General features: G+C 40.1%; 1 protein-coding gene across 2 annotated transcripts in view; it reads left to right on the top strand.

The window, feature by feature from the left end:
• msraa (methionine sulfoxide reductase Aa) overlaps nucleotides 1-22,921 on the top strand; it is a 57,759-nt gene that overhangs the window by 24,949 nt on the left and 9,889 nt on the right. For both annotated transcript variants that reach the window (XM_033648734.2, XM_033648735.2), the window contains exons 2-5: nucleotides 2,661-2,729; nucleotides 5,532-5,651; nucleotides 12,488-12,592; nucleotides 16,117-16,223. In XM_033648734.2, coding sequence (XP_033504625.1) covers nucleotides 2,661-2,729; nucleotides 5,532-5,651; nucleotides 12,488-12,592; nucleotides 16,117-16,223 — 401 coding nt within the window. The remainder of the gene's footprint in view (nucleotides 1-2,660; nucleotides 2,730-5,531; nucleotides 5,652-12,487; nucleotides 12,593-16,116; nucleotides 16,224-22,921) is intronic.

Raw genomic sequence — 22,921 nt, 5'->3', positions numbered from 1 at the left:
AAGAATGCACAATCTATACTGATTGACAAGATGAAGTCTGCCTCACGAAATATGATTTGTGTGTGTGTGTGTGTGTGCGTGTGTGTGTGTGTGTGTGTTGGAGGGGGGGGGCTGCTGATTGGTTGGCATTATCCATCTGGTTGCTTTTGTCTATAGGCATGCTGCCCCACACAACAATTATGCTTCCATGCATAAAGACTGTGCGTGTGTTTCTGTGTGTGTGTGTGTTTGTGTGTGTGTAAAGAAGGGGGAGGGCGCAAGGAGGGATCCAGATGTTGAGTTCATTCTCATTCTACCCCATCCCATTTATTTTAATCCATCTCCCTCCCCCACAGCATTGTACAGCAAGCCATCTGTACACACACACACACACACACACACAGCCTCCGGCATGCTAACGCTAATGCGTGTTAGCTCAGCCAGGTGGCTGGGTGGCCTCAAATGGGTCCTCGTGCACCTCTGGCTCTGTGTTGATTGGAGTGAATGCAGCTGCTACGAAGTTATGCAGAGCTGTTCGCCACTGTTTAAGTGGGTCACTGTGTGTGTGTGTGTGTGTGTCAGGTGAATTCAGTACTGTATTTTTTTGTTTTTTGGTAATTGAGTCTTATGAAAAACATTTTTTAAATTCAAATAAATATTTTATGGAAAGCTGTTTGGAAATCTTGTCAGAGCAGTGTGGGAGGATGTTAGTGTCCATTTTAAAAAACCTACAGACAGATCTGAATGAAGAGTAGAGAGAGAAATGAGATCCTGAGCAGCCTTCATGCTGTTTCAGAAGCTTCTCGTCAGAGAAAAGAACAGCTCTGTTGAGAAAACGGATCTTTTATGCAACTCAAACAATTGAAATAGACACTGACACAAAAGATTGGTTGTCATTTAGCCTAAATTATTGTCAGCTGAGCTCCATAACAATTTTAGCTCACTGCCTTTCTGTCGACTCCCACTGAGGAATGTAACTACACTAGAGTATTTGCATTTTGGCTTTGGTCTGGTAAATGTTCACACAGGCAGTGGTAGAATGAAACCAAGTACAATACGTCAAATACTGTGCTTAAGAATAATTATGACAAATTGTAGCCTACATAATTTGAGTATTTCAATTTCATGCCCTTTATACTATTTTCTACATAAAAAAATATAACATATGCTTACATGATATGGTGTACTGTAGAACTACACTACTAATCTACCCAATAGTACTCAAAGTATCTAAACTTGGCTTCACGTTGATGAACTACAACATTGAAAAGCTCTTTCATGCATGGATGGATCACTGAACAGGCCTACTGGGCACAGGCTCACTCAAATTAACAAGTACTGACAGAGAAGAGACTCAAAAAGACCATGAAAATATGCAAAGGAACTGCAAAGAGAGATAAAATAACACTGAAATCAGGCAAAAAAACTACTGGAAGACATAAAATGACTACAAATAAACATAACAACCACAACGAGACACAAAATAACAATGAGGGAAGAGGTGGTGGGGGTCTTTTGCATATCTGTGCCCAGGAGCCCATTGTCACACAATCCGCCCATGTGTAAATGTATTCATCAGTGATAAAATCTGAGTAATAAACTATTCTATAGCATTAAACTCTGAAAGAAGCCATTCTACATTATGAGTACTTTTATTTTTTTATGATCTAAGTACATTTTTGTAGTTTTACTTATGTAACATTTTTAAGTTATTTTTAAGTTGTAATGGAGTATTTGTAGACTCTGGTATTTCTACTTTTATAAAATAAAAGATCGAAGGACTGAGACATTACATGTTGACTACATGACACTGAACATCCATCCATCCATTTTCATCCACATCCGGGGCCAGGTCGCAGGGACAGCAGGTCAAGCAAAGCACCACAGATTAGAGTGTGGATACCCTACTGCAGCCTGACGGGACCTGACGGGTCGGGCCATGTTCGAATAACAAATCAGAAATTTTGGTCAGATTCGGCTTGGGTTTGGCACACTTGACATGCTGCTGTGTTGTGCTGTGGCCTATTCAAGTACTGGAATTTGTTATTTATGTGGTAGCGCCTGAACTCAACACAGGCCAATAGTTACATTACAGGCAGGAGGCGGTAAATGTTCAGACTGAACTAATGAAAATGGAGGACGCCAGACAAAACTCTTTCAGGAAAGTTTAAAACTGCCGAAAACCATGCAGGGAAATCGGCGATATGGAGGCATTTCAATTCAGTCATCAACGCAGGTGATAATGAAGAAGAAACTGCGTCAGGCTTGGGTGGGTTCGGACTTAAAAATCAGAAAGTCTGTTGAAGTTGGGCCAAGCTCAGTTATAACTGTCTCAGACTCGGGTCGGGTTCAGTTAGGAAAATGCGGCCAGAGCCGCGCTCTACTCCAGATGTCCCTCTCCCCAACAACACTTTTCAGCTCCTCCTGGGGGACCTTCTAGGTGTTCACAGGCCAGATGAGATATGTAATCCCTTCAGTGTGTTCTGGGTGGCTGGAAGGTGCATATGGGATACAGTTGTACTAAAAATTGATAAGCAGTCCCTTGCAGTTTGAGTACACCGAAATTAAAGAGGCATTTCGTCATCTTGCTAATATTTGCCATGTACAGGCCACTTCAGTATTTATTCCCCCTCTCACTTAAATGTTCATAGCCTCTTATTTTGTCTCTCTTTCTCATGCAGCCAAACATGATGTGAACGGCAACAGGACTGTTCCACCGTTTCCCGAGGGGACAGAGATGGCCATATTTGGTGAGTGTCTGTTTGGTCAAAAAACATACCAGGAAATGAAGGCTTTTTGGCTTGTCCTGATAGTCATTTGTTTTTCTCAAGATGGAAACTCTTCTCTCCCTCTGATTGGCTAGTGCTCGTTGCCATTGTTGGTTGGTTTGGCAAGAGTCAGATTGGGCAGGATTAGGCAATCAGAGGCAAACCTGGGCAGAGTAGGATTGGTCATGCCTTTGCCTTCCTAGGTAAAACAAACCTGCATCCTGTCATGACGTAAAATTTACATGATGGTTTATTTTGCTAAGCTAGCTTATATTAGCTTCTATCATGCTAGTTTAGCTAATTTTACTTAAATCAAGTCATTATGTATAAATCTAACAACTAGTTCTAGTTCAAGACTGAACTCTATTTAAACAATCTATAGCTCATGATCTAAAGTGCATGGTGCAAGTGCATTTAAGGTGTATACACTTCTACTTTTAAACCCTGTTTACAAGGAGATTGTGCTACAGGGCCCCAACAAGGTAATTTTTTAATACCCCTTTTGCCTTTTAACACAGAACAGAATAACAGTGACTTTTTCCCTAATCCAGTGTGAGGTTATACACCTCATTCCTGCAATCCAACGATAAAAGAGGCATGACACACGTGACATGTAACGCAGTAGTGTCGGCCTCTAGTGTGGCATATAACGCGTTGGAAGGGCTTCGTAAACAGTAAGAATGGCATAACGTGGCTAAAACAATCATTTACCATTCCTGTTATATAGCAGCTGATCTCATCCTCTGCTCAGAGAGTAAGGAGCTACCAGACCTCACTGTTTTCCCAATTTGCAGGCATTTTCATCCGCTGTTCTTCTTCTTTGACGATGTGCTATGTGCTAACAGCTGCTTTTAAATCTCCCACGGCGGGTTTCACGCATAACACGTTGTCAAAACGGCACACCCATACCACCCATGAATCCCACCCTGCAGACTGCTTGGAGAGAAAAAAAGTTGTTTTGGCTCTGTTACTACCTCCGTTCCCGGCTCCGAGGCAAGACCACTGTGTTCCCATTTCTGCAATTGCACGTTGTATACAGCACAGGGAGGCGGCATACGGGAGGCGTGAGCAGGCAGTGTAAAATGGGTTTTGCTATTGAAATGCGCCTTACTCTGGGCCAGAGTAAGGCGCATTTCAAAGGCAAAGGGATTGTATTTAGTCCCTTAAATAATCATAGGTGTGTTTTGGGCATAACATGAATCAAACCAATCTGAATTTCATCTCCCATTCCCTTTAAAAGCCAGGTGCGCATGCAGCTGACACACTTGCGGATCCGGCACATTGGAGAAGCAAGCAGTTTTTTGCTGAGAGTAATTCTGTAAGAGCAGTATAATGTCACTGTGGCAAATATTATGGAGCACTGAAGCAGCAAAACAAAAACCTGTAGTTATAAACGTGACAGAGGAAACAGAACTCAGCTTTTAGCTTCTGAAAAATGAAATTACGCTGATCCTTGTGCATAAATGTGCACAGCATCTGTCTTAATTGGAAGTCAGCTTTGGTGTAGCAGTGGACAGCAGCTCTCCTCTGTTCTAGAGGTGGAAAAAATCAATACAGCATAGTACCACAATATTTTTAGCATGGCGACATTGTATTGGTGCAGATGCCAAGTATTGATTTTTTTTTTTTACTTAAGAAATTATTAATACTACTAATACATAATAATCTTTTGGCAGCCTACTAAAATGATAAAATGATTTGCTTTTACAGTCCACTAGATACATTTTGCTTCAATATCAATGATTGAAGCGAAACAAACAGACTGAGACTTTGTCTTATTAGTTAAAACAGATGTTGATAAAATTTTCCTCGGGGGACATAATTAGCAGTTGAGAAAAAGTAATAAATCATATATGACAAAATATGTTATTGCAATACTCACCACATGGCAACATGCTTAAATTGCAATAATATTATACTTTGACTCAAGTATTGTGATAACATCGTATAGTGGGGCCGCTGGTGATTCCCACCCCTACTCCGTTCACATTTTAGAGAAAGTAATAAATATTTCCCTCATTAATGATGTAGTATTTCATCCACCAGTAACACATCAGCATGTCCCTGTATGTGTAACAAGCATTGTAAATACCTTGTGGACCCACCTATATGGATGCACCTTACTATCTAAATAATGTGTCTTTTAAATAGGGCAGGAAAAGACTGCACCATTCTGAGTGTAGATCAGGTTTTTGATGGTCAATGACGCAATCACTTTCTGCTGCCTCAAAATAACAATGCATCTGACCACACCTTATCTAATGACCTGCTCATCCATTGTCGTACAGATGCACCCGAGTAAATTTGCTACTTACACAATGTTAGCATTGGCCATGAAAATGTGAACTGCGATGACAGTTGCACTGCACTGTGCTCCGCTTTGCACTGGGTGTAAAATAGAGCCCCTGTGTGTGTCACTGTTTTGTTGACCACATGTGGACCTTTGTGTGTGTTTTCTTTTTAAACAGAAAGTAAAGGGCAGTAAGCAGTAATTCAGTGATAAAATTCATTATCGATTCATCTGCAGATTATTTTTTTGATTAACTGATCAATCATTAAGTCCAGGAAAAAGTGGAATACACAGTTTCTCAGAGGCCACAGTGAACGCCTCCGATTGTCAGAATAGTTGCTTATTAATTTCCACTTGATCGACTAATCGATTAATTGGCTAATAGTTGTAGCTCTAAAGCAAAGTGAATACTCACACACAGTCCATGTTGTCTGTTGAAATAGATGGATGTTAACGGCTGTTGTTCATCAAAGTTCTGTTTCCTTCTCCTGAAGGTATGGGCTGTTTCTGGGGAGCAGAGAGGAAGTTTTGGAGACAAAAAGGAGTTTATTCCACCCAAGTGGGCTACGCAGGAGGATACACACCTAACCCCACCTACAGGGAAGTCTGCACAGGTAGCTTCCGCACTCAGACATACACTCACATGTAGTGTACTGGGCAGTGTGTTGTCTACTGAGAGTCAATAGACTGCGGAAAACAAGACACACATAAACAGCAGAGTGAATCATTTCCCCCAGGTCCTATTATACTGGGGCATGGATGAGGCTGCTATTGAAGCTTGACCACTCTGAGCAGACTGCGTTTGTGTGTGTATGTGTGTTTGTGTATTTCTGTGTGATCTGTGTCCAGACCTCCCAGTGATTCCTCCAGCCAGCCAGTACAGAGTGAGTCCATCATTAGACCTGCATCACCACCTGTTTCTCTTTCTTTTTAACTTAGTTTTATCCCTCTAAAACTTTAACATAAACAAATAACTGTCTGTTTTTTAAGTTTTTATCAGCAGTTTTAACACAATGCATTCAGTGATCGAGTAATGGCCAAAAATTACAAATGAAAACAATGACACAAATAAGTACAAACTTCAGTTATGGCGATGCAAATATACAAAACCTCACAGACAAAATAAAAGAACACACATGAACACACACAGGGGGTTATCTAATTAGGTAAAGTTGTAAGATTTGCATACTTTAAGTTCTGGTTATTTTGTTATTACATACTTTTAAGTTTGATATTGTTTTAAGATATGTATCTAGATCAGATTTTTTGAAAGCAGGGCAATTTCTTTAAGTTTTTAATTTTTTTAATGTAAAATTTAGGGAAAGTAATCAGCAAATTAATGACATACTGTTCATTCTTGGAGAAATTTGTATTTTTAATACTATTGACAAATCAGGTTCTTTGAGCGAAATGGTCTTCCCAAAATGTCTTTGGATATCCAACTGAAAACCAGTCCAAAAGACAGTCCCATGCACACACTGAAATAATAAGTGTTCTAATGTTTCTACCATATTGTTACAGAAGGTACATTTGTCATTTTATTTTTACTTTTATTTTTTTACTGGATAATACCTATGTATAATTTTAAAAAGCAACTCTTTGATTTTTTTGGGCAGCACATATTAAAGCACATAGTAAGTACAGTATTCCATATTTTACCATCAAAAGTCTGGTCTGTCCATTTATATTTAGCAGGTGGTACTGTTCTCAGAATAAGTGAATGTATTATAATTAAAGTATTGTTAAATTTTTTGTCAGAAATGGAACACAGTAATTGGCTGTAGTAATATTACCATATAGATTTGAGTTGCAGCGGGATAAGGATATAATGCCAGTTGGCAGGGCATTTACTACAGTGTTATACTCATGTTGGGGGACAGGAATACTATAACTCCTTTTAAAATCATTATATGGATAGAAAAGTCCATCATTGTCAAATAGTTGTTTCACAGAGTGTCGTTGTTAGTTCTAAACCAATGTTCAAAGTACCATGGACTTATTTCTATATGTAATATTGGCATTGTTCCATAGAATACATTTGTGAGGAGAATAATTGTGCTTATGGAGAAGGGACCGACATAAAAGAGCTTGCTTATGAAAGTTGGAGAGTTTGATAAGAAGCCAAAAAAAAAGCCAAATTGTCGTAAGACGATGAGTTGATGAGTTCTGAGATCGCATTTCAGCCAATGCAATCTGCTTCTTTAGCCCTTTTTAGATAGAAATTGTGCAAATTTGCAGGAAAGCCCAATCAGTCTTCTTTCAGCATTGGCAGTATAAAAACAAAATTGGGGAGTGCGGCAAAATGTCGCCTACCTACTTTTGTTTATACAGAATGCGCCTTTTTCAGGACAATGGGGGGTGTGAGCACGTAACAAAACGTGTAGCTCAGCGTGTGACGTAAACAGTGATGTGGGAGGGAAGCCGCGGCTAGTCAGTCCTTCGGGAGCTCCTTCGGGAGCTCTGTGCTTTCTCTTGTAAGTCGGTCTGTCCTTCACCGTCCCCGTCATCTGACGGTTGATGGCCTCATTGTTTACGAGGGCAAGGAGGGCGCGCAATACCTTGTCTCCCGAGTTTCTCATCTTTACAGTGTCTGTCAGGTTTGTGTTTCCCTCTTGCTACTAGCTGCTCGCTAATTCCTGCTATCAGCTGTTTCCTGTTTATCCACTGCCAGTGGCTCGCACGTGCGTAGGATGACCAGATGAGAATGGGTGTAATTCGGGACAGGCGGCGGGGGGGGTGCTTGACTGTCATGACATGTCAGCTTCATTAAAAGCATAGCTGCAAATTAAAGCAACAATACATGTAAAAACACACAGAGACAATACATCTGTGATCAGTTCCCTAATTTAATTTTAACAATTTTTTCAGTCTTTTCCTACGAGGCGGAAAATTTGGCACCTCGGATCAACTCGCCAATCCGGCTCTGTGTGTCTAAACGCTTGCAGCTTGCTGGCAAAACGGCTCAACATTCGTGGAAAATCTGGCAGTGTAAAAGGGGCTTATGACTCAGATGTCACACATTGAAGACTAGGTTTTGTTGTTGTGGTTCATTAAAAAGAAAACAGTCCAGCTGTAGTCGACAGTTCTCAACAGAAAATGACGAGGCATACAGCTGCAGGCTCTTTCAGTCCAACAACAGCCCAACATAGTAGTCTCAATCTTAACCCACACCACTGTTACTTTGCCTTGCAATTTATATCTCCATATGTTCTTGTATAGGTTTCTATTTTTATTTTTATTATATCCTTTTTTTTTTTTTTTTTTTTTTACATACCTTAGTTTTTTTTTTATATATACCTCCATACCATTTAGTTCTTTTTCTTTCTTCACTATTGCTGTTCTTTTGCTGCTGCAAGAACCAAATTTCCCCTCTCGGATCAATAAAAGCTTATCTTACCTCTCGATGCTGCTTAATATATTTGAGTCTCTAAGTTAATTAATAAACCCTGGGCACTGCCACATGGGCGTCTATTGAACTAAACAGCTATAATAATTTGGATTTGAAAAAGTCTGTCATAATAATTGTGATTGGTATTTATGAACTTATTTTTAGGTTAACTAAAAAGTATTTCAACTTAAAAAGTATTTAAAGATACTGATAATAAAAATACACGTAGGTTGCAGTCCTATGTAATGAATCGAATATCTCCAGGAAGCAGCAGGTGAGCCAGTTTCTTTATATTTCTCTTGCATGCCTTTCGCAGTGAATCTGGACAAAATAACACATGAATACATTGGCAATGGGTGAGAACACAGGCTGAGTGTGTGATTTGTCTGTTATGGAGTATTTTCAGCAGAGGAGGAGCAGTTCACAAAACTCAGGTCAATTTATCAGCGGGGCTTGGAGTCATGGTTGAGTATGTTATGCACACATATCACACTTTCCAAACCCTTCTAGTTCTCTAGTCCTTCGTCCTTTATTGTAACGAGACCAACACTCTGTAAGTCTACGTGTTATATAGATGTAATATACTGTACCTGTAAACTGCATCAATGTTATATGTACACTCTGAATATCCTTTGAATGAGAGTTGTTGTAATACACATTTGTATTTCATCATATTCCTACCTTCCTATATCTCTGTATTTGAACATTGGTCAGACTTTACACCGAAACTGATGAAGAGATGGTCTCACTCACACAAACTTATCTGATCTCACTGTGCCAAAAAATGTTGTAACAACAACTAGATTTGAACCTAGTTTGAACTGCTGGATGTGTTTATGTCATGAGCACAGTATCTTGGCAGAGCACTGAAAGATGATACTTGGCTAAATGAAGTGCTCTTCACACCTCTGCAGAAAATATTTATTGTTGGTTCAATATTTACAGTGTAGGATGACATGTGCTGAATAAATTTGCATGCTTCTTCTGTTTGATAAAAACAAAAACCTACCTGTATTTACTAGATTTTACTCTTAACTTATTTTTCTCATCGGCAGCTCTTGTCTCAAAGCCACCTTCCTATATGTATGTATGTTTTTTAAGGATTGAATTAAAACCATAGTAACCATAGTAGTCTGATACAAATTCAATGCAAAACAACCCATGATATATTAACCAAATAAAATAAGGTTTGAGGGAAAAGGCTGACAGGGCCTGCAGGGAGGAGTTTTTATAACTTCCTAGGAGTGACTTTCCAGTAGTGTCAGTCTGCAGGATGCTGGGTGTGGTGGTTGAAAGGAAAAATTGTGGATGGAGACTCATTATGAAGGATGGCTCCTTTCACAGTCAATATTATGTTATTATTACCTCCGACAAGGAGGTCATGTTTTGGTTCAGTTTGTTTGTTAGTCTGTTTATCAGCAGGATTACAGAAAAAGTACTGCCCTGATTTTCTTGAAACTTGATGGAAGGGTGAAGCATGGGCCAACGAAGAACCCATTTAATTTTGGAGAGGATCCAAATCACAGTGCACATACGTTTTTTTGTTGTTGTTGTTGTTGTTGTTTTTTTCCTTTGTTAAACTTGCTATATACTGTACTATGTCCATAGCCTGAGCTGGTACTGCCTACTGCCTCAACTCGGATATCACAAACATGAAGGTGACTGAGCTGAAATGGGGACTGCTAGCAGTGTGATGCTGACAATGGCAACAGTGTTGACAGAGCTCACAGTGTTCACTGGGATTAACATCCACTTTACTATGTCTTTACATGGCAAATAGTTGTTTGCTGCTGTATTAATGCTCTGAATGTTGTATGTTGCAGCTTTGACGTTGCAAGATAGGGCATTTGGCCTTGGTGTAGGTCTGTGCTCTCCATGTGCCTTTCTAGTTATCTTCGCCGGGTGTGAGCCTCAAGGGGATCTTGTGTTTAGTTGTGTGTGTGCATGTGTGTGTATCTGTTTGTCCGCAGCTAATCTCAAATTTCGCGAGACCAATCAATCTTGTATTTTGTGTGCACATTTATCACTGTATGCTCAAGGACCTCTTATGGTTGTAATGATTCACAGTTGTTAAAAAACCTGTTTTATTGAATGTTTTATAGTGTCATTGACTGCTGACTCCTCACCGGCTGTAGGGCTGCACGTTTTCCAGAAAAGTCTGGCTAAAAAAACACGTCTTACCGTTTGTTACAGGCAACATTTCGGCCTTTGTCTTGGGTCAGAAACTGACATCTATAGAAAAGTTTGATCTCATTTTGGACTGGATCATCTGTAGATGAATTCCATACCCAATATTTCATGATACATTAAAGCGGTTTTGTTCCGTCCATTGCATGGTGTCATACCAAAACAGATTTGCCATTTTATTTTATATATTTAAGTTGGCTGTATAGTTAAATGTTTTATTTTTATTTATTTATTTTGTTTTATGCCATGCTCTGCTGTAGCCCACAGACAAAGTTAATACTGTTAGTTAAGTCCAGTTAGGAATGACTTGGATCAAAGATTTGAGGCTGTGTTTTAGTTATTTAAAATATATTCATCCTCATAATTACATCATAACTACATTTCACACACAATGCCTGTTAGTAGGAGGAATCGATCTGCTCTGTGCAATGAGTTGCTGGCCTGCAGCTCTGTCAAAAATAATTGAGGCATGTAATTTTCTCATGCTTCTAAAACGTGCTGCGACATGTCGGCTGGAAATATCTAGAGTAGCTGTGGTTGTTTTAATCACGAACAAATAAAGCGAAAGCAATACTTTTTACATTTTTCTTTATTTCTGTCAAGAAAAAAGTGTCAAACAAATGTATAAGTACAATATTTTCCTCTGGAATGTAGTGAAGTAGAAGTATAAAGTAGCATAAAATAGAAATATTCAAATAAATTGCACTGGAGTAAATTAACATTTTTACATTCCACCTCTGTATTTATATATGCGTTTGTTGCTTTAGAAGTTATTGTCTTCTGTGGTTAACGATCAAACACACAGTTCATGTTGAAATAGTGACATAATGAAAATTTTACAGTTAAATGTACATTATCTGGACAACAACTCTGCAGCTTCACTCTCTGCTCTGGTTTCAGCCACTACATTATTTCCTGTCTTGTCCGAGATGAATTTATTCCTGCGAGATTGTCCTGGCGAGGCATTAATTTAATATCGACCGCTGCTTTGTCTCTGTTCGCCAATATCTACTGTAGGAATCCATAACTCCTGATATTAAAAAAGTAATAAGACAGAGAGAGAGAGAAAGATGGGAGTGGAGGTAGAATAAGAGACGGAAGATGAGGTGCAGCGTAATGGGTCACACTCATTACCAGCACCAGCTGCTGTCTGTCTGTCTGTCTTCAGGAGTGATCGTTTGTTATGGTTGAACATTATAATCAGCTTTGGACTAATGTGGACTTTTCAAGGACAATACCTGTATTTTGGCTTTTCAGGCGTATACTTTATTTTTAAAAAATCTACAAGTATTTCAAGCTTGACAATGAAGTTTTGACCTTGAAAAAAGCAGTCGACAAAACAATCCACATGCTCAGTTGTTCCAGAGCCTTCAGTTGAATCACACAGTCTTCATCAGGTGCCATGAAGCTGAAGAACTTTCCATTATTCCAAGCTCTTTCAGGAGGTCTTGTTTGTGAGAAGTTTTAAAAGCTTCACAGTTTATTTTTGACCTTGGAAACAGCAGAACAGAGGGCACAGTGTGTTCTCAAGGTCCACTTATCCTCTTGTCCTGGAGCTGTCGACTATTAGAGCTTTTAGGACTGTTTAAGGACGTCCTTAAACAGTCCTACAATGAAAAGTTAAAACATTTACAGTCTCATAACTGATGAAGACTACTTGATAGATAGAGAATTCTTTGATGGTCATTTTCATATAATAGGCAGGTGAAAATTGTATGAACTGGCACCTTTACTTTAAAGGTAAACATCTCAGAATACAAATATCTGCAATAGAAAAAATGTTTTTTAAGCTGTAAATTGGAGGGACTGCAAGTGAACTGATTCATCAGTTGAACCCTATATGACACATGAACTCACAGATGTTGTATTTTACAGGTAAGACAGGCCACACCGAGGTGGTGAGAGTTGTCTACCATCCAGAGAAGATCAGCTTTGCCAACCTCCTTAAAGTTTTCTGGGAAAGCCACAACCCGACTCAAGGTATGACCTCTCAGCCACAAACACTTTCATACTGTAACTGAACACCGAAAGGAAAATGAAGAGTCTGTATTTATTGATTAACAGAATGAAAGTGCGCCTAAAAAAGAGCTTTGATACCTGTTGGAGAACTGTATTTGTCATTTTGTTGACATGTTTGTTTCTTCAGACTGGATGAAACTTAAATTACTGTTCAGCATCCTTTTTCTGTGATTTTAATGAGGCAATTTTATCAGCAGCACCAATTCAGATTTCATTGACCTGATCAAAAACAGTGTTACAGAGGCTGCTGTGCTAAGATGAAATCATATTTGTTTTAACTCATCTCATTTGTTTCTTGCAGTGTACCCATTTATCTTTGGGAAAACTAACAGTCTATTGCTATGCTAGATGTGAGACAGTGGTCACCACACACCAAAAAAACAAAATAGTTGGATGGATGGATGGATGGATGGATAAAAAATAGAAAAGGTTGTTATTCATGTATATGTAAAGTTTGGTCCAAGGGTGGCCCAAAACAAAGCCATGATGTCGCCTAATTTAAAACAAAAGCACATTTTGTCTGGTGGCCAATTTAGGACATTACAGTAATGTTAGCTTGTTAGCAAGCTATAATTAGCCATCTCCTTGAAGCACAGCTGGCATTAGCATACTAATATGCTAAAATTAGCAATTTTTGTTGTTGTTTTGCTACACTGCAATATAGGGTGTTAACATGCTGACAGTTAAGCATGTAACATTTCATATATACGTGAAGATTCGTTGTCATCAAGGTCATTGCGTAAACATAAGGAAGACGTTAAGATCAACACTGAATTTTGGATTAAAGGGATATGAATGAAACTAATTACCGACTTCTTAATGGCCTTACCTAAATTAGCATGTTAAAATTATGACTTGCTAAAAGTTACGTGATAAACAACATGTTAATGTGCTAATGTTAGTATGTTTTCAATCTGAAATGCCAAATGTTGCTAAATGCGATGGCTGACATGCTAACTGAGACAATCTTAACATGCTATAGTTAGCTTCTTAACATGTTAATCATATGAAATATTTAACTGGAAGTGCTGAATAACGGGGGAACACTGAACGGGACTTATTTTAGATTCATGTTTTAGCTTTTTTCGTGAAGCCTTCTGGATGAGAGATTAAAATGTTATTATCATGTAACTCTTAGCACAATAGCATTTTAACACGCTATCTCAGAATGTTACATCATGTTTTAGCATGCTGATGTCAGCACATACCATAGACTGTATATAAAGATGGACGATGCATCTCTACTCACCCCGATTGTACAGAGGTAGAGAGGTAAAATATCGCGGATATACAGCCACTGCCATATTCCTCTGGTGACATCATACGGAGTCTGCACAGTAGTGATCTCTGCAGTATCAAGTTTTCCGCTCAAACGCCAGTGTGACCAATTGCGAACAGCGCAACTGAATGCGAGCCCACCAATTGGCTGACACAGTTGTCAATCATGTTGTAAAGTCCCAGTTTTGTAGCATTAAATAACTAATTAAAACCAAGCTTTTTAAAAAATCAAACACTTGAACATACAGCAGCTTGATAAAAACTACTTTAACTGACAGAAACCATCTTAAGGAAAAAACTATTGGATGTGTTTTTAGTTTGGTCCTTGTCCCATCCACTCACATGGAGAGGGTGGACTTTATGACCTAACTTCAGCCAGCCACCAGGGGGTGATCGAGATGTTTCGGCTTCACTTTTGGGGAGCTGTCATGTCGTCCATCTTTATGGACAGTCTATGGGAAGTACAGAAATAGCTGTTAACAAGGCTTTCACATTAGGGGTCCAGATCCGAGTACAATTGACCCCAGAGTCCAGATTGTTTGAGTAGGCACTGGCACAGTTCATTGATCTGTGCCCTGATCTAGAGCCCTGCGCGGGACTGTTTTCTTCAACCTGCTCCTGCCCGCTCCCGCTGAATTTCTGACCATTACTGCCCGCAACCGCAACGTGTGTATTACACTCCCGCCCGCTCCCGCAATGTGTATGTCCACTCCCGCCCGCACCCACAAAACTCTGAGAATTTATGCCCGCACAATAATAGAGATCGCTGATTTTGTGTCTTCTCCCGTCCCGCAGGAGAAAACACGTCATTTTATAGGCTATTAATAAAGAGATTCATGGGGCTGTTTGTTTCGTTTCCCTGGCCTGCATGTCTTTTGACGCACTGGTCAGGAATAGCGCTCCTATTTCGTTGTTTTCATTTAGTTTTTAATGAAATAAAGGCTGTTTCATATTCTGTTCTCCTCCTCTGTATTTATTTATTTTTCTACCTTTATATAATCACGCAGTGATTGAGGTTAAGGCAGGCCTGGCGCCAGGATGAAGTTACTGAGGGGGGGCGGTTAAAAATTACGAGGGGGCAAATCTCTATTATGCAACATAGGTTCACACAGTGAGTTATAAAGAGCGCACAGATGTGCGTAATAGTCGCGCGTAATGACAGCTCGTCGTCGGTGAAACACAATAAACTGCACGTCTTCTTTCATGTTTGTCTCATGACAGATGGAGCTGACAGACAGAAAGATAGGTGGAGCAAGTGGCAAATTGGTATGAAAGCTGGTTCAGGGCATATTTGTCCATTTATGAATAAATATAGAAAGGAAACGCTTATGCATGTACACCAAGATCCCGCAGTGTTTTTTTTTTTTGCCGCCCGTTCCCGCCCGCAGCATAGTCCAAACCGCCCGCTCCTGCAATATTTGTGTTGTGACCCAGCGGGACCCAGTCCCAATGCAGCCCTCTACCCTGATCCACTTGAAAAGCTGGTTGTGATTAAGGGTCATGTTCAGTTGGCATCATACAAAGGTTGATTCCATTGTTTTGGCTTGGGATCTTGTGACTGGTGCGCTTTTAAACACTGTAGCAACAGCATAAACAAATGTCATGTCATAGATGATGACGCATGTGCACTCTAGTGCACAACAACATTACTAATGTGAAATCTGAGTGGCAGTGGAGTGGAGAGGGGGGAAACTCTGCTCAGGGATGATGCAAATCAATCGTACCTGATATGTCAGTAGTAATCTGTGATGGGTTTAAATGTGAAATTTTTGACCTGCAAGTTGCGCAGCATTGAAAGTCATGAGGTCACCAAAACTCATTAGGATGTATACTCTGTAACAAAAACAATCCAGTTTTTGACCAAAGTGTGGGATTGACAGATTGACTGACACGCCTTGCCATCTCTAGAGTCGCACCACTCGAGTGGCTGAAACCTTTGAGCTAACCAGACATTGTGGTTGACAGGCTGACAAGCTGACATTGAAATGATGAAAGGAATACGTGATGAAATGATCAGTTCAGTCAAAAAAAACAACATTCAGTTCTGTCAAGACAGACAAGTTATATTTTTGGAAAATGCTGTCAGCTGTTGTTTTCAGATGATGGGATGTTGCCTCAGCCAAGTACTGAAGAGGACTTAGGCTCCACGCGTCAGCTGAAATCCTGAAATGTTGAACTCACATTTGTGTGTGTGTGTGTGTGTTTAGGGATGCGACAGGGGAACGATGTTGGGACGCCTTACCGCTCAGCCATCTACGTCGACACAAAGCAGCAGCTCGAGGAAGCTTTGGCCTCCAAGGATCAATACCAGAAGGTGCACACATCTATTTATCCATCAGCCTTAAATCCCTCCATCATGTCTGCTCCCTCCGTTCTTCTGTCCTTATCTTTTTCTCTAACTCCATTTCCCAGCAGCCTCCTCTGCTGCCCATCCCTCCAGTCTCTCAGTTTGTGTCAGAAACACTCACAGATGCTTTTGCCGTCAGCAGATGAATATTGAAATATAAAGGATCTGTGTGCGTGTATGTGTGTGTGTGTGTTCCTGTGTGTTCCTGTGTGTTTGTGTGTATAACATTTGCCATATATGTCCATTTGCTTTTTAAAGCAACACACACACACACACACACACACACACACACGCACGCATGCACGCACACACAAAAGATCTTCACACACTCCCTCTGTTGAACTCTCTCCTGCTGAGACTTCTGCACCACTATCCCACCAACAGGGCTTGTTGCCATGGAAACTGACGAGGAGGAGGTTACTCTATTCTATTCTTTTCTATTCTATTCTAGTGTAGTCTGGTCTTCATTAGAGTCACCTTTTCTTCCCCTTATTCATTCCTCCTTTTCTCACAAAAACCTTGTTTCTTTTAACAGGATTTGTCTCTTAAATTTCTTTCTTTGTTTTAGCCTCCATCACTGCTGAAGTCCTCTGAACACATCAAACACTGTGTTGGTGACCTAATGGAAACACAAGCTGATGTGTTGAGCAAAAAAAAAAAAAAACCTGGTTCCTGGGTTCAAGCACCTGAATGGATTTGCAACTATAGTAGAAACCATTACTGCTCTTTTCTGTAGACAAGTAGGGGTATTTTGGATATTCTAATCGCTTCAGTGATGCCCTCACTTTTAATTTATAGCCACCAATAAATACAAAATATTGGAAAAAAGGGACAGATATAGTGATATAGATAGAGAGTAAAGCCCTTTTCAGACATTTAATATGTAACATTTCTGGCTTCATCAAGATGTTAGAGGAGTCCTTCATCTCCCAAATGATCATTTGTATATCAGTTACTCACCCTGTGTTACGTTGAATTCAGGAAAAGAACTTTGTTATTTTTTGTATTCCTCCACGGTGAACGAAGAATCCAAAACTGGAGAAAATTCTCAATGAATTCAAGTCTTAGGGGTCCACATTTAACAGCAAAACAATATCAAAACATCCGTTTACAAACACTCACACAACTAGTGCAGTATAAATGTCTCATTTATCCAACTGTAATTTTTAATTATTTTATTTATTTTAAATTTTATATACTTTATTAATCCCCGAGGGGAAATTCAATTTTTCACTCTGTCTGTCAATTACACACAGGTCCGAAAGACACACACATGCACAAACTGGACCTATACATGCACTAAGTGGAGAGATGTCAGAGTGGGCTGCCCATGACAGGCGCTCCGAGTGGTTGGGGGGTTCGGTGCCTTGCTCAGGGGCACCTCAGCAGTGCCCAGGAGGTGAACTGGCACCTCTCCAGCTACCAGTCCACGCTCCAATACTCAGTACTTCCCAAAAACATGCATTTTTAGTAAAACCTTACAATATAAAACACTTTAGTATAAACAGTCTGATGCACAGATGATTAGTACGCCTGGGCTGTTAATGCAGAACTGCTATGTACAGTTTTAGTGAAAATGCCTGTGTTTGGGATGTTTTGATATCGTCTTGCTTTTGTTAAAGGTGGCCCCCCTTCATTTTATCACTAATGTTCACCTTTTTTGGATTCCTCGTTCGCTGTGGAGGCATGTTAGGAAAACAAAGTATTTAACGTAACAAGGTGAGTAATTTAGATAGAAATAATCATCTGGGGAATGAAGTATTCTTTAAAATTGACATAGGTGTGTTTGACATTAATGTCACTTTAAGACCCTGACACACGAAGCCAACGGTCGGCCATTGGTCAAAGTTGGGCTGTTGGTGAGGGTCTGCCGTCCTCATTGGTGCTAGTTGGCATTTTTTCTGGTGATTCAGCCTGTTGAATTGGCATCAGCACAGTGGAGCCTGTTGGCTAAAATCACTCTGATTGGCAGTTCAGCTCAGTGCAGGAGAAGAGAAACAAAAGTGAGGAATGTAAACAAAGAGCTTAAGTCTTGAGGGAGTGAGGTCGAAACAAACTTGTTACATGAGGTAAGATTTTTTTCCTTTAGCCATTGAGCTCTTTGGCACAAACGTTTCATGATTGTTTGTGTTATTGTTGACTGGCACATGGTTGATAGGTTCTGTTCTTTCAGCACTACATTGTGTTGATAATGTGCTAACTGGCTAACTAGCGCCAAGACGATCTTCCAGTTTCCCTTGTCGAATGGCAATTATAGCTGACTGTCATCTGCTGGTATGGAGGGATATGTCCTCTCATGCAGGCGCAGAATGTGTGCTTGTTGGCCAGCGGTTTGGTGTGTTCCTGTGCAACTTTCTTGGCCTAGACACAGCGACATGAGGCGACACATCGGGGGGCTCTCGTAGCTGCTAGTTCTCCGATGTGGGTTTGGTGTGTTTGGGCCTTAAGGCGTCACTCAGACATGACAATACATGTACAGAAAGAGACAAAGCTAGCATATTTGAGTGGTGAGTTAATGATGTCATTATAGCTTGGAAGATATTTTTTCCCTTTTCGCAGGTTACATAATGGATGGTTCTTGGATGAAACTTCTTTTGCCGTCTTAAATCTTAATTCACGACTGTTCAGAGGTTGAGGAACTTTCACAGTGAATCCATTCAAATATTTCCACATCAATTTCATAATTTAAAGTCCGACATGCACAACCACTGAATGACAGGGTGTGTGAAGTGTTTTACTGGATATTAAATTATTCTATATTTGTCATGAAATTAAAAAACATAGACAGGTGTGATTACTACTGTGGCTCTAAGAAGGTATCGATCTCCTCATCAACCTAAAATCTGGTTCTTTCACAGTGTTTTGTTATGTACTGATTTGAACATAAGAGATGATGATTGGGATATTGAATTTACTACAGTGATCGTAGAAGGCTTCTTTCTCTGTGCTGCTGTGGTCTTTAAGTTGATCTGACAGCATTTAATTCAGACGTATTCCATGCTAAAAATGAGACAGAAATATTACAGGTCCGATTGTCCAAGATTATCATTGTGACTTTTATGTAAAAGTGACCTTGGCTTATTGAGACATGAGGCCGTCGTATTAAACTGTCATCAGATTAATGTAAAGGTGTGCGCGTCTGAAAGAGGCTTAGAATGTTCATACAACTGCTTCAAACCTGGTCGGTTTCATAGCCTCCATGTCAGATTATCTTTGCAGTGATTTCCCAAGGCTCTAAATACCAGCAGCTTGTTTCCCAAAAGTATCTTAATGTTAAGATAATTGTAAAATTAATATCATACAGCTTGTTATGTTTGCAGGATGTTTCAGGGCCCAGGGAGGCTATTTAGTGGACATAAATTGGAGAAGTAGCTGACGCGTGCAAGTGTGCTTTTGTTCCCTCTTGCATATGATGAAACGTGTTATGTCACATTGGCCGTGTGCTGTCCAAAGAGGATGCTATTGGGAAACAAAAATGCAGTACAACACAATACAGTACAACGCTGAGGCAAGAGTCAGAATGAGCTTGAGCAACATGACAAAAGAATCATAGCATCAAATAAATAAACATGATCGAAATTCAAACAGCAATTTGGTGAGAAATTCACTTTGTGCTCCTTGGAGGACTGATCTGTACGAGCTCAAACAAGATATCACAAATTAATATCTGGATTGGATTTCTTTGCTCCACAGAGGATGAATCCCAGTAGTTCTGGTTACTGTCCAGCACCATCAGGCAAACATCAAAATCTACCAGGCAGATTGCTGCACAGTAGATGTCCATGGTCTCCAGAGAATCAACTGTTTTTGGTTATTTTGTGGTGTTTCTTTCTCATATTGCTTTACAGACAGAACATGAAGCAAATTTTAGAGGCAGTGTGATTGCATACAAAGTCAGTAAAGACGCAAATAGAGTCAAATCTGCAGCTCTTTAAGCTTAAGCAAAAAATGTGCTTCATAAACCAACATTGACGAGAGGGAAGAGAAGAGAGACTGAAATAGTTATGGGATGATATATGATTTTATCGCTACTCACAATAAAAAACAGTACAATAATAACACAGTAAGTTGATTATGGTGATAATTACGAATGTCATGTCCAGCAGCACCCAAAGATACTGATGGACAACCAACAATAAAAGAGACTCAAAAACAGGTGGCATACGCACCAACCTTAAAGAAATGCAAAAGAGCTTAATCAAGCATTGGAATATTTTATATCAAAAGATATGTCATTTCAAAAAGTTGAAAAGCCTGGCTTTTTAAGTTTGTTTGCTTGTTTTTCATCAAAAAAGATGGTGTGACGATACATTAGAAATATTTGTTTCCGAACAAAATGTAAGGTAAAGTGATTCCAGAATGTTTCAGGGCCATTTTAAGAGTTTTAAGCATGTTTTGATGAGTATCAGTATAATATTGTGAAATGACCCTTTGCTAAGTCCCGCCCCCAGACAGACTGGCGAATCATAACGTAGCATCAGGCCGGCTCAGACCAGGGTCCGACAACAACACAGCTCTGCTCCATTGACTCTAATGTAGTCATTTCCTTCATTTTCAGGCTGGTGTTGTGGATTTGGAGCTAAATGTTGTGCATTATGTTGTGTAATTGTGTATTAATGATACTCGTTACCTGCAGAGGTTGGAAAAAGATATACGTTTCTTCCCTGTTCCATAACCAAAATCAGACCCTGAAAAGTGTAGGGTTAGCTATCTAGCTACTGAAGATATAGCCTACTGAATGTATACACATGCTGCTTTTGCTTTTTAATGATTATAACAGTGAATAAAGACCGACCCTGCTGTACAGGAACCAGTGAAGGGAAGCAGGGAAACTTTGCTGATATTCAACCAGCTCTGTGTCATCACATTGTGCGCAGATGAATGTTATGTGCCTTTCCCCGGAGCTCCCCGACAGTCCAGCAGCAAAGGTCTGACCGCTGGTCGTGGCACGGGGGCGAAGCCAAACACCGTTCATCTGCACACACTGCGATGCCACACAGCTGGTTCAATATCAGCAAAGTTTCCCTTTATATTCATTGTCTTCTGTGTCGATCAGCAGTGATGTGATGGTTCGCTTTTACACTGTGACCTGTAGCCTATAGTTCGGCTTTAGCTTCTAACTATCTTCGTCTTTTTAACCTATTGTTGCTGCTGAGTCAGTTTGACATCCTGGATATATCCTTCAAACACAGACTGTAGACCCCTCTGTCTGCTTCTCTCTGGAATCACTGTTTCAGTTTTCCAAAAATGTGATGATATTGCATCAGGGAGTGCAGTTAGTGACAGCGTGGGTACCATGCTTACTCCGACAGCTTGGCGGACAGCCGCAAAGGGGCGGGGCCTAGCAAAGGGTCAATTGCAATTATTTTGGCCATGATAACTGGGACAAGAAATTTTCCTAATTTTCATATCTTCGCCTAACATAGAGATTCATAACAGCTTTCAGCTAACATACACCTGTACAACCATTTTGTACAACTACTACTAACCACAAACGGTCCAGCGGTGAATTGTGCGCAAGTGATGCAAGGTGAAAAATTAGCTTTGCTTTCTGTATGAACACATCAAAATTTCCACTTACACACATATAATAATGTAACAGACACTTGTTGGGCACCTTCCTGCTCCTAAGAAGATTAACCCTTTTAAATTTGTTGACACAGTAGGTTATTTAGAGTCATCCCAGGGTGAATATTTCCATTTTCCACCCATAGTCTGGAGGCTTTTATTCTTGTTAGTGAACAGTCTGTATTGCTAAAACTGGTAATAGAAAAGCATTGTGTGTGATTTTCTCAATGCAGAGAGAACACGTAGCTGTGTGTGTGTGTGTGTGTGTGTGTGTGTGTGTGTGTGCGCGTGCGTGCGTGCGTGTGTGTATACCTATAGTCATAGATATAGATTGCTCGATAGATTGATAGATTCCCTTCATCTAACCACCTCATCTTTCTATCAGTCTTTCTCGATTTTGTTTCCTGTCATTTTTTTCTCACCAGATTGCCTCCCCCACTCTCTCCCATCTGTGTGTGTGTGTGTGTGTGTGTGTGTGTGTGTGTGTGTGTGTGTGTGTGTGAGCAGTTGGCCTACAGCAAACACACTCCATGCCAAACCATCTGGGCCTTAAATCTGTCCTCCACAAAAAAAACGCTTTAGTTGCAAAACTAACGTGCGCACACGCACGCACACACACACACACACACACACACACATATGCATACACTGTGTTCAGATTATGTTTTGATTAAGGTTTTTTTAAATATATATCCATAGCTATAGATTTGATCTGAAGTCCTGTGTATCTGATGTTTTACACAAAGCGTCAACATTTCTGTGCCAAAAAGACGAAGACGTTTCAATAATTCAGTGTTTTTCTTCCCCTCTGTTGAGTGTAGATGTAGCTTTCACCTCTGTACATTGACTTTGCATGCATTCCTACAACACCATTTATAAAATTTTAATGAATCTTTGCTCCCAAAAAAATCTTGGGTGGAGTCCTCCTCCTTCCTGTTGAAGTCTTTGTAGGTGGCGTTTTTTCTCTTTGTCCCTGCAGCCATGGTGGCTATGGATGCTGGTGGCTGTGGACGCTGGTGCCAACTACCCACACTTCTTCTCTCCCCATTCCAAACAAACCCAACATGTAAAATGCATCACAGCACAGAGAGATTTTC

The sequence above is a fragment of the Epinephelus lanceolatus genome, chromosome 13 (genome assembly GCF_041903045.1).
Source record: "Epinephelus lanceolatus isolate andai-2023 chromosome 13, ASM4190304v1, whole genome shotgun sequence".
Lineage (NCBI taxonomy): Eukaryota > Metazoa > Chordata > Actinopteri > Perciformes > Serranidae > Epinephelus > Epinephelus lanceolatus.
Note: the sequence above shows the minus strand (reverse complement) of the source record. Positions and strands in the feature narration are given on the sequence as shown.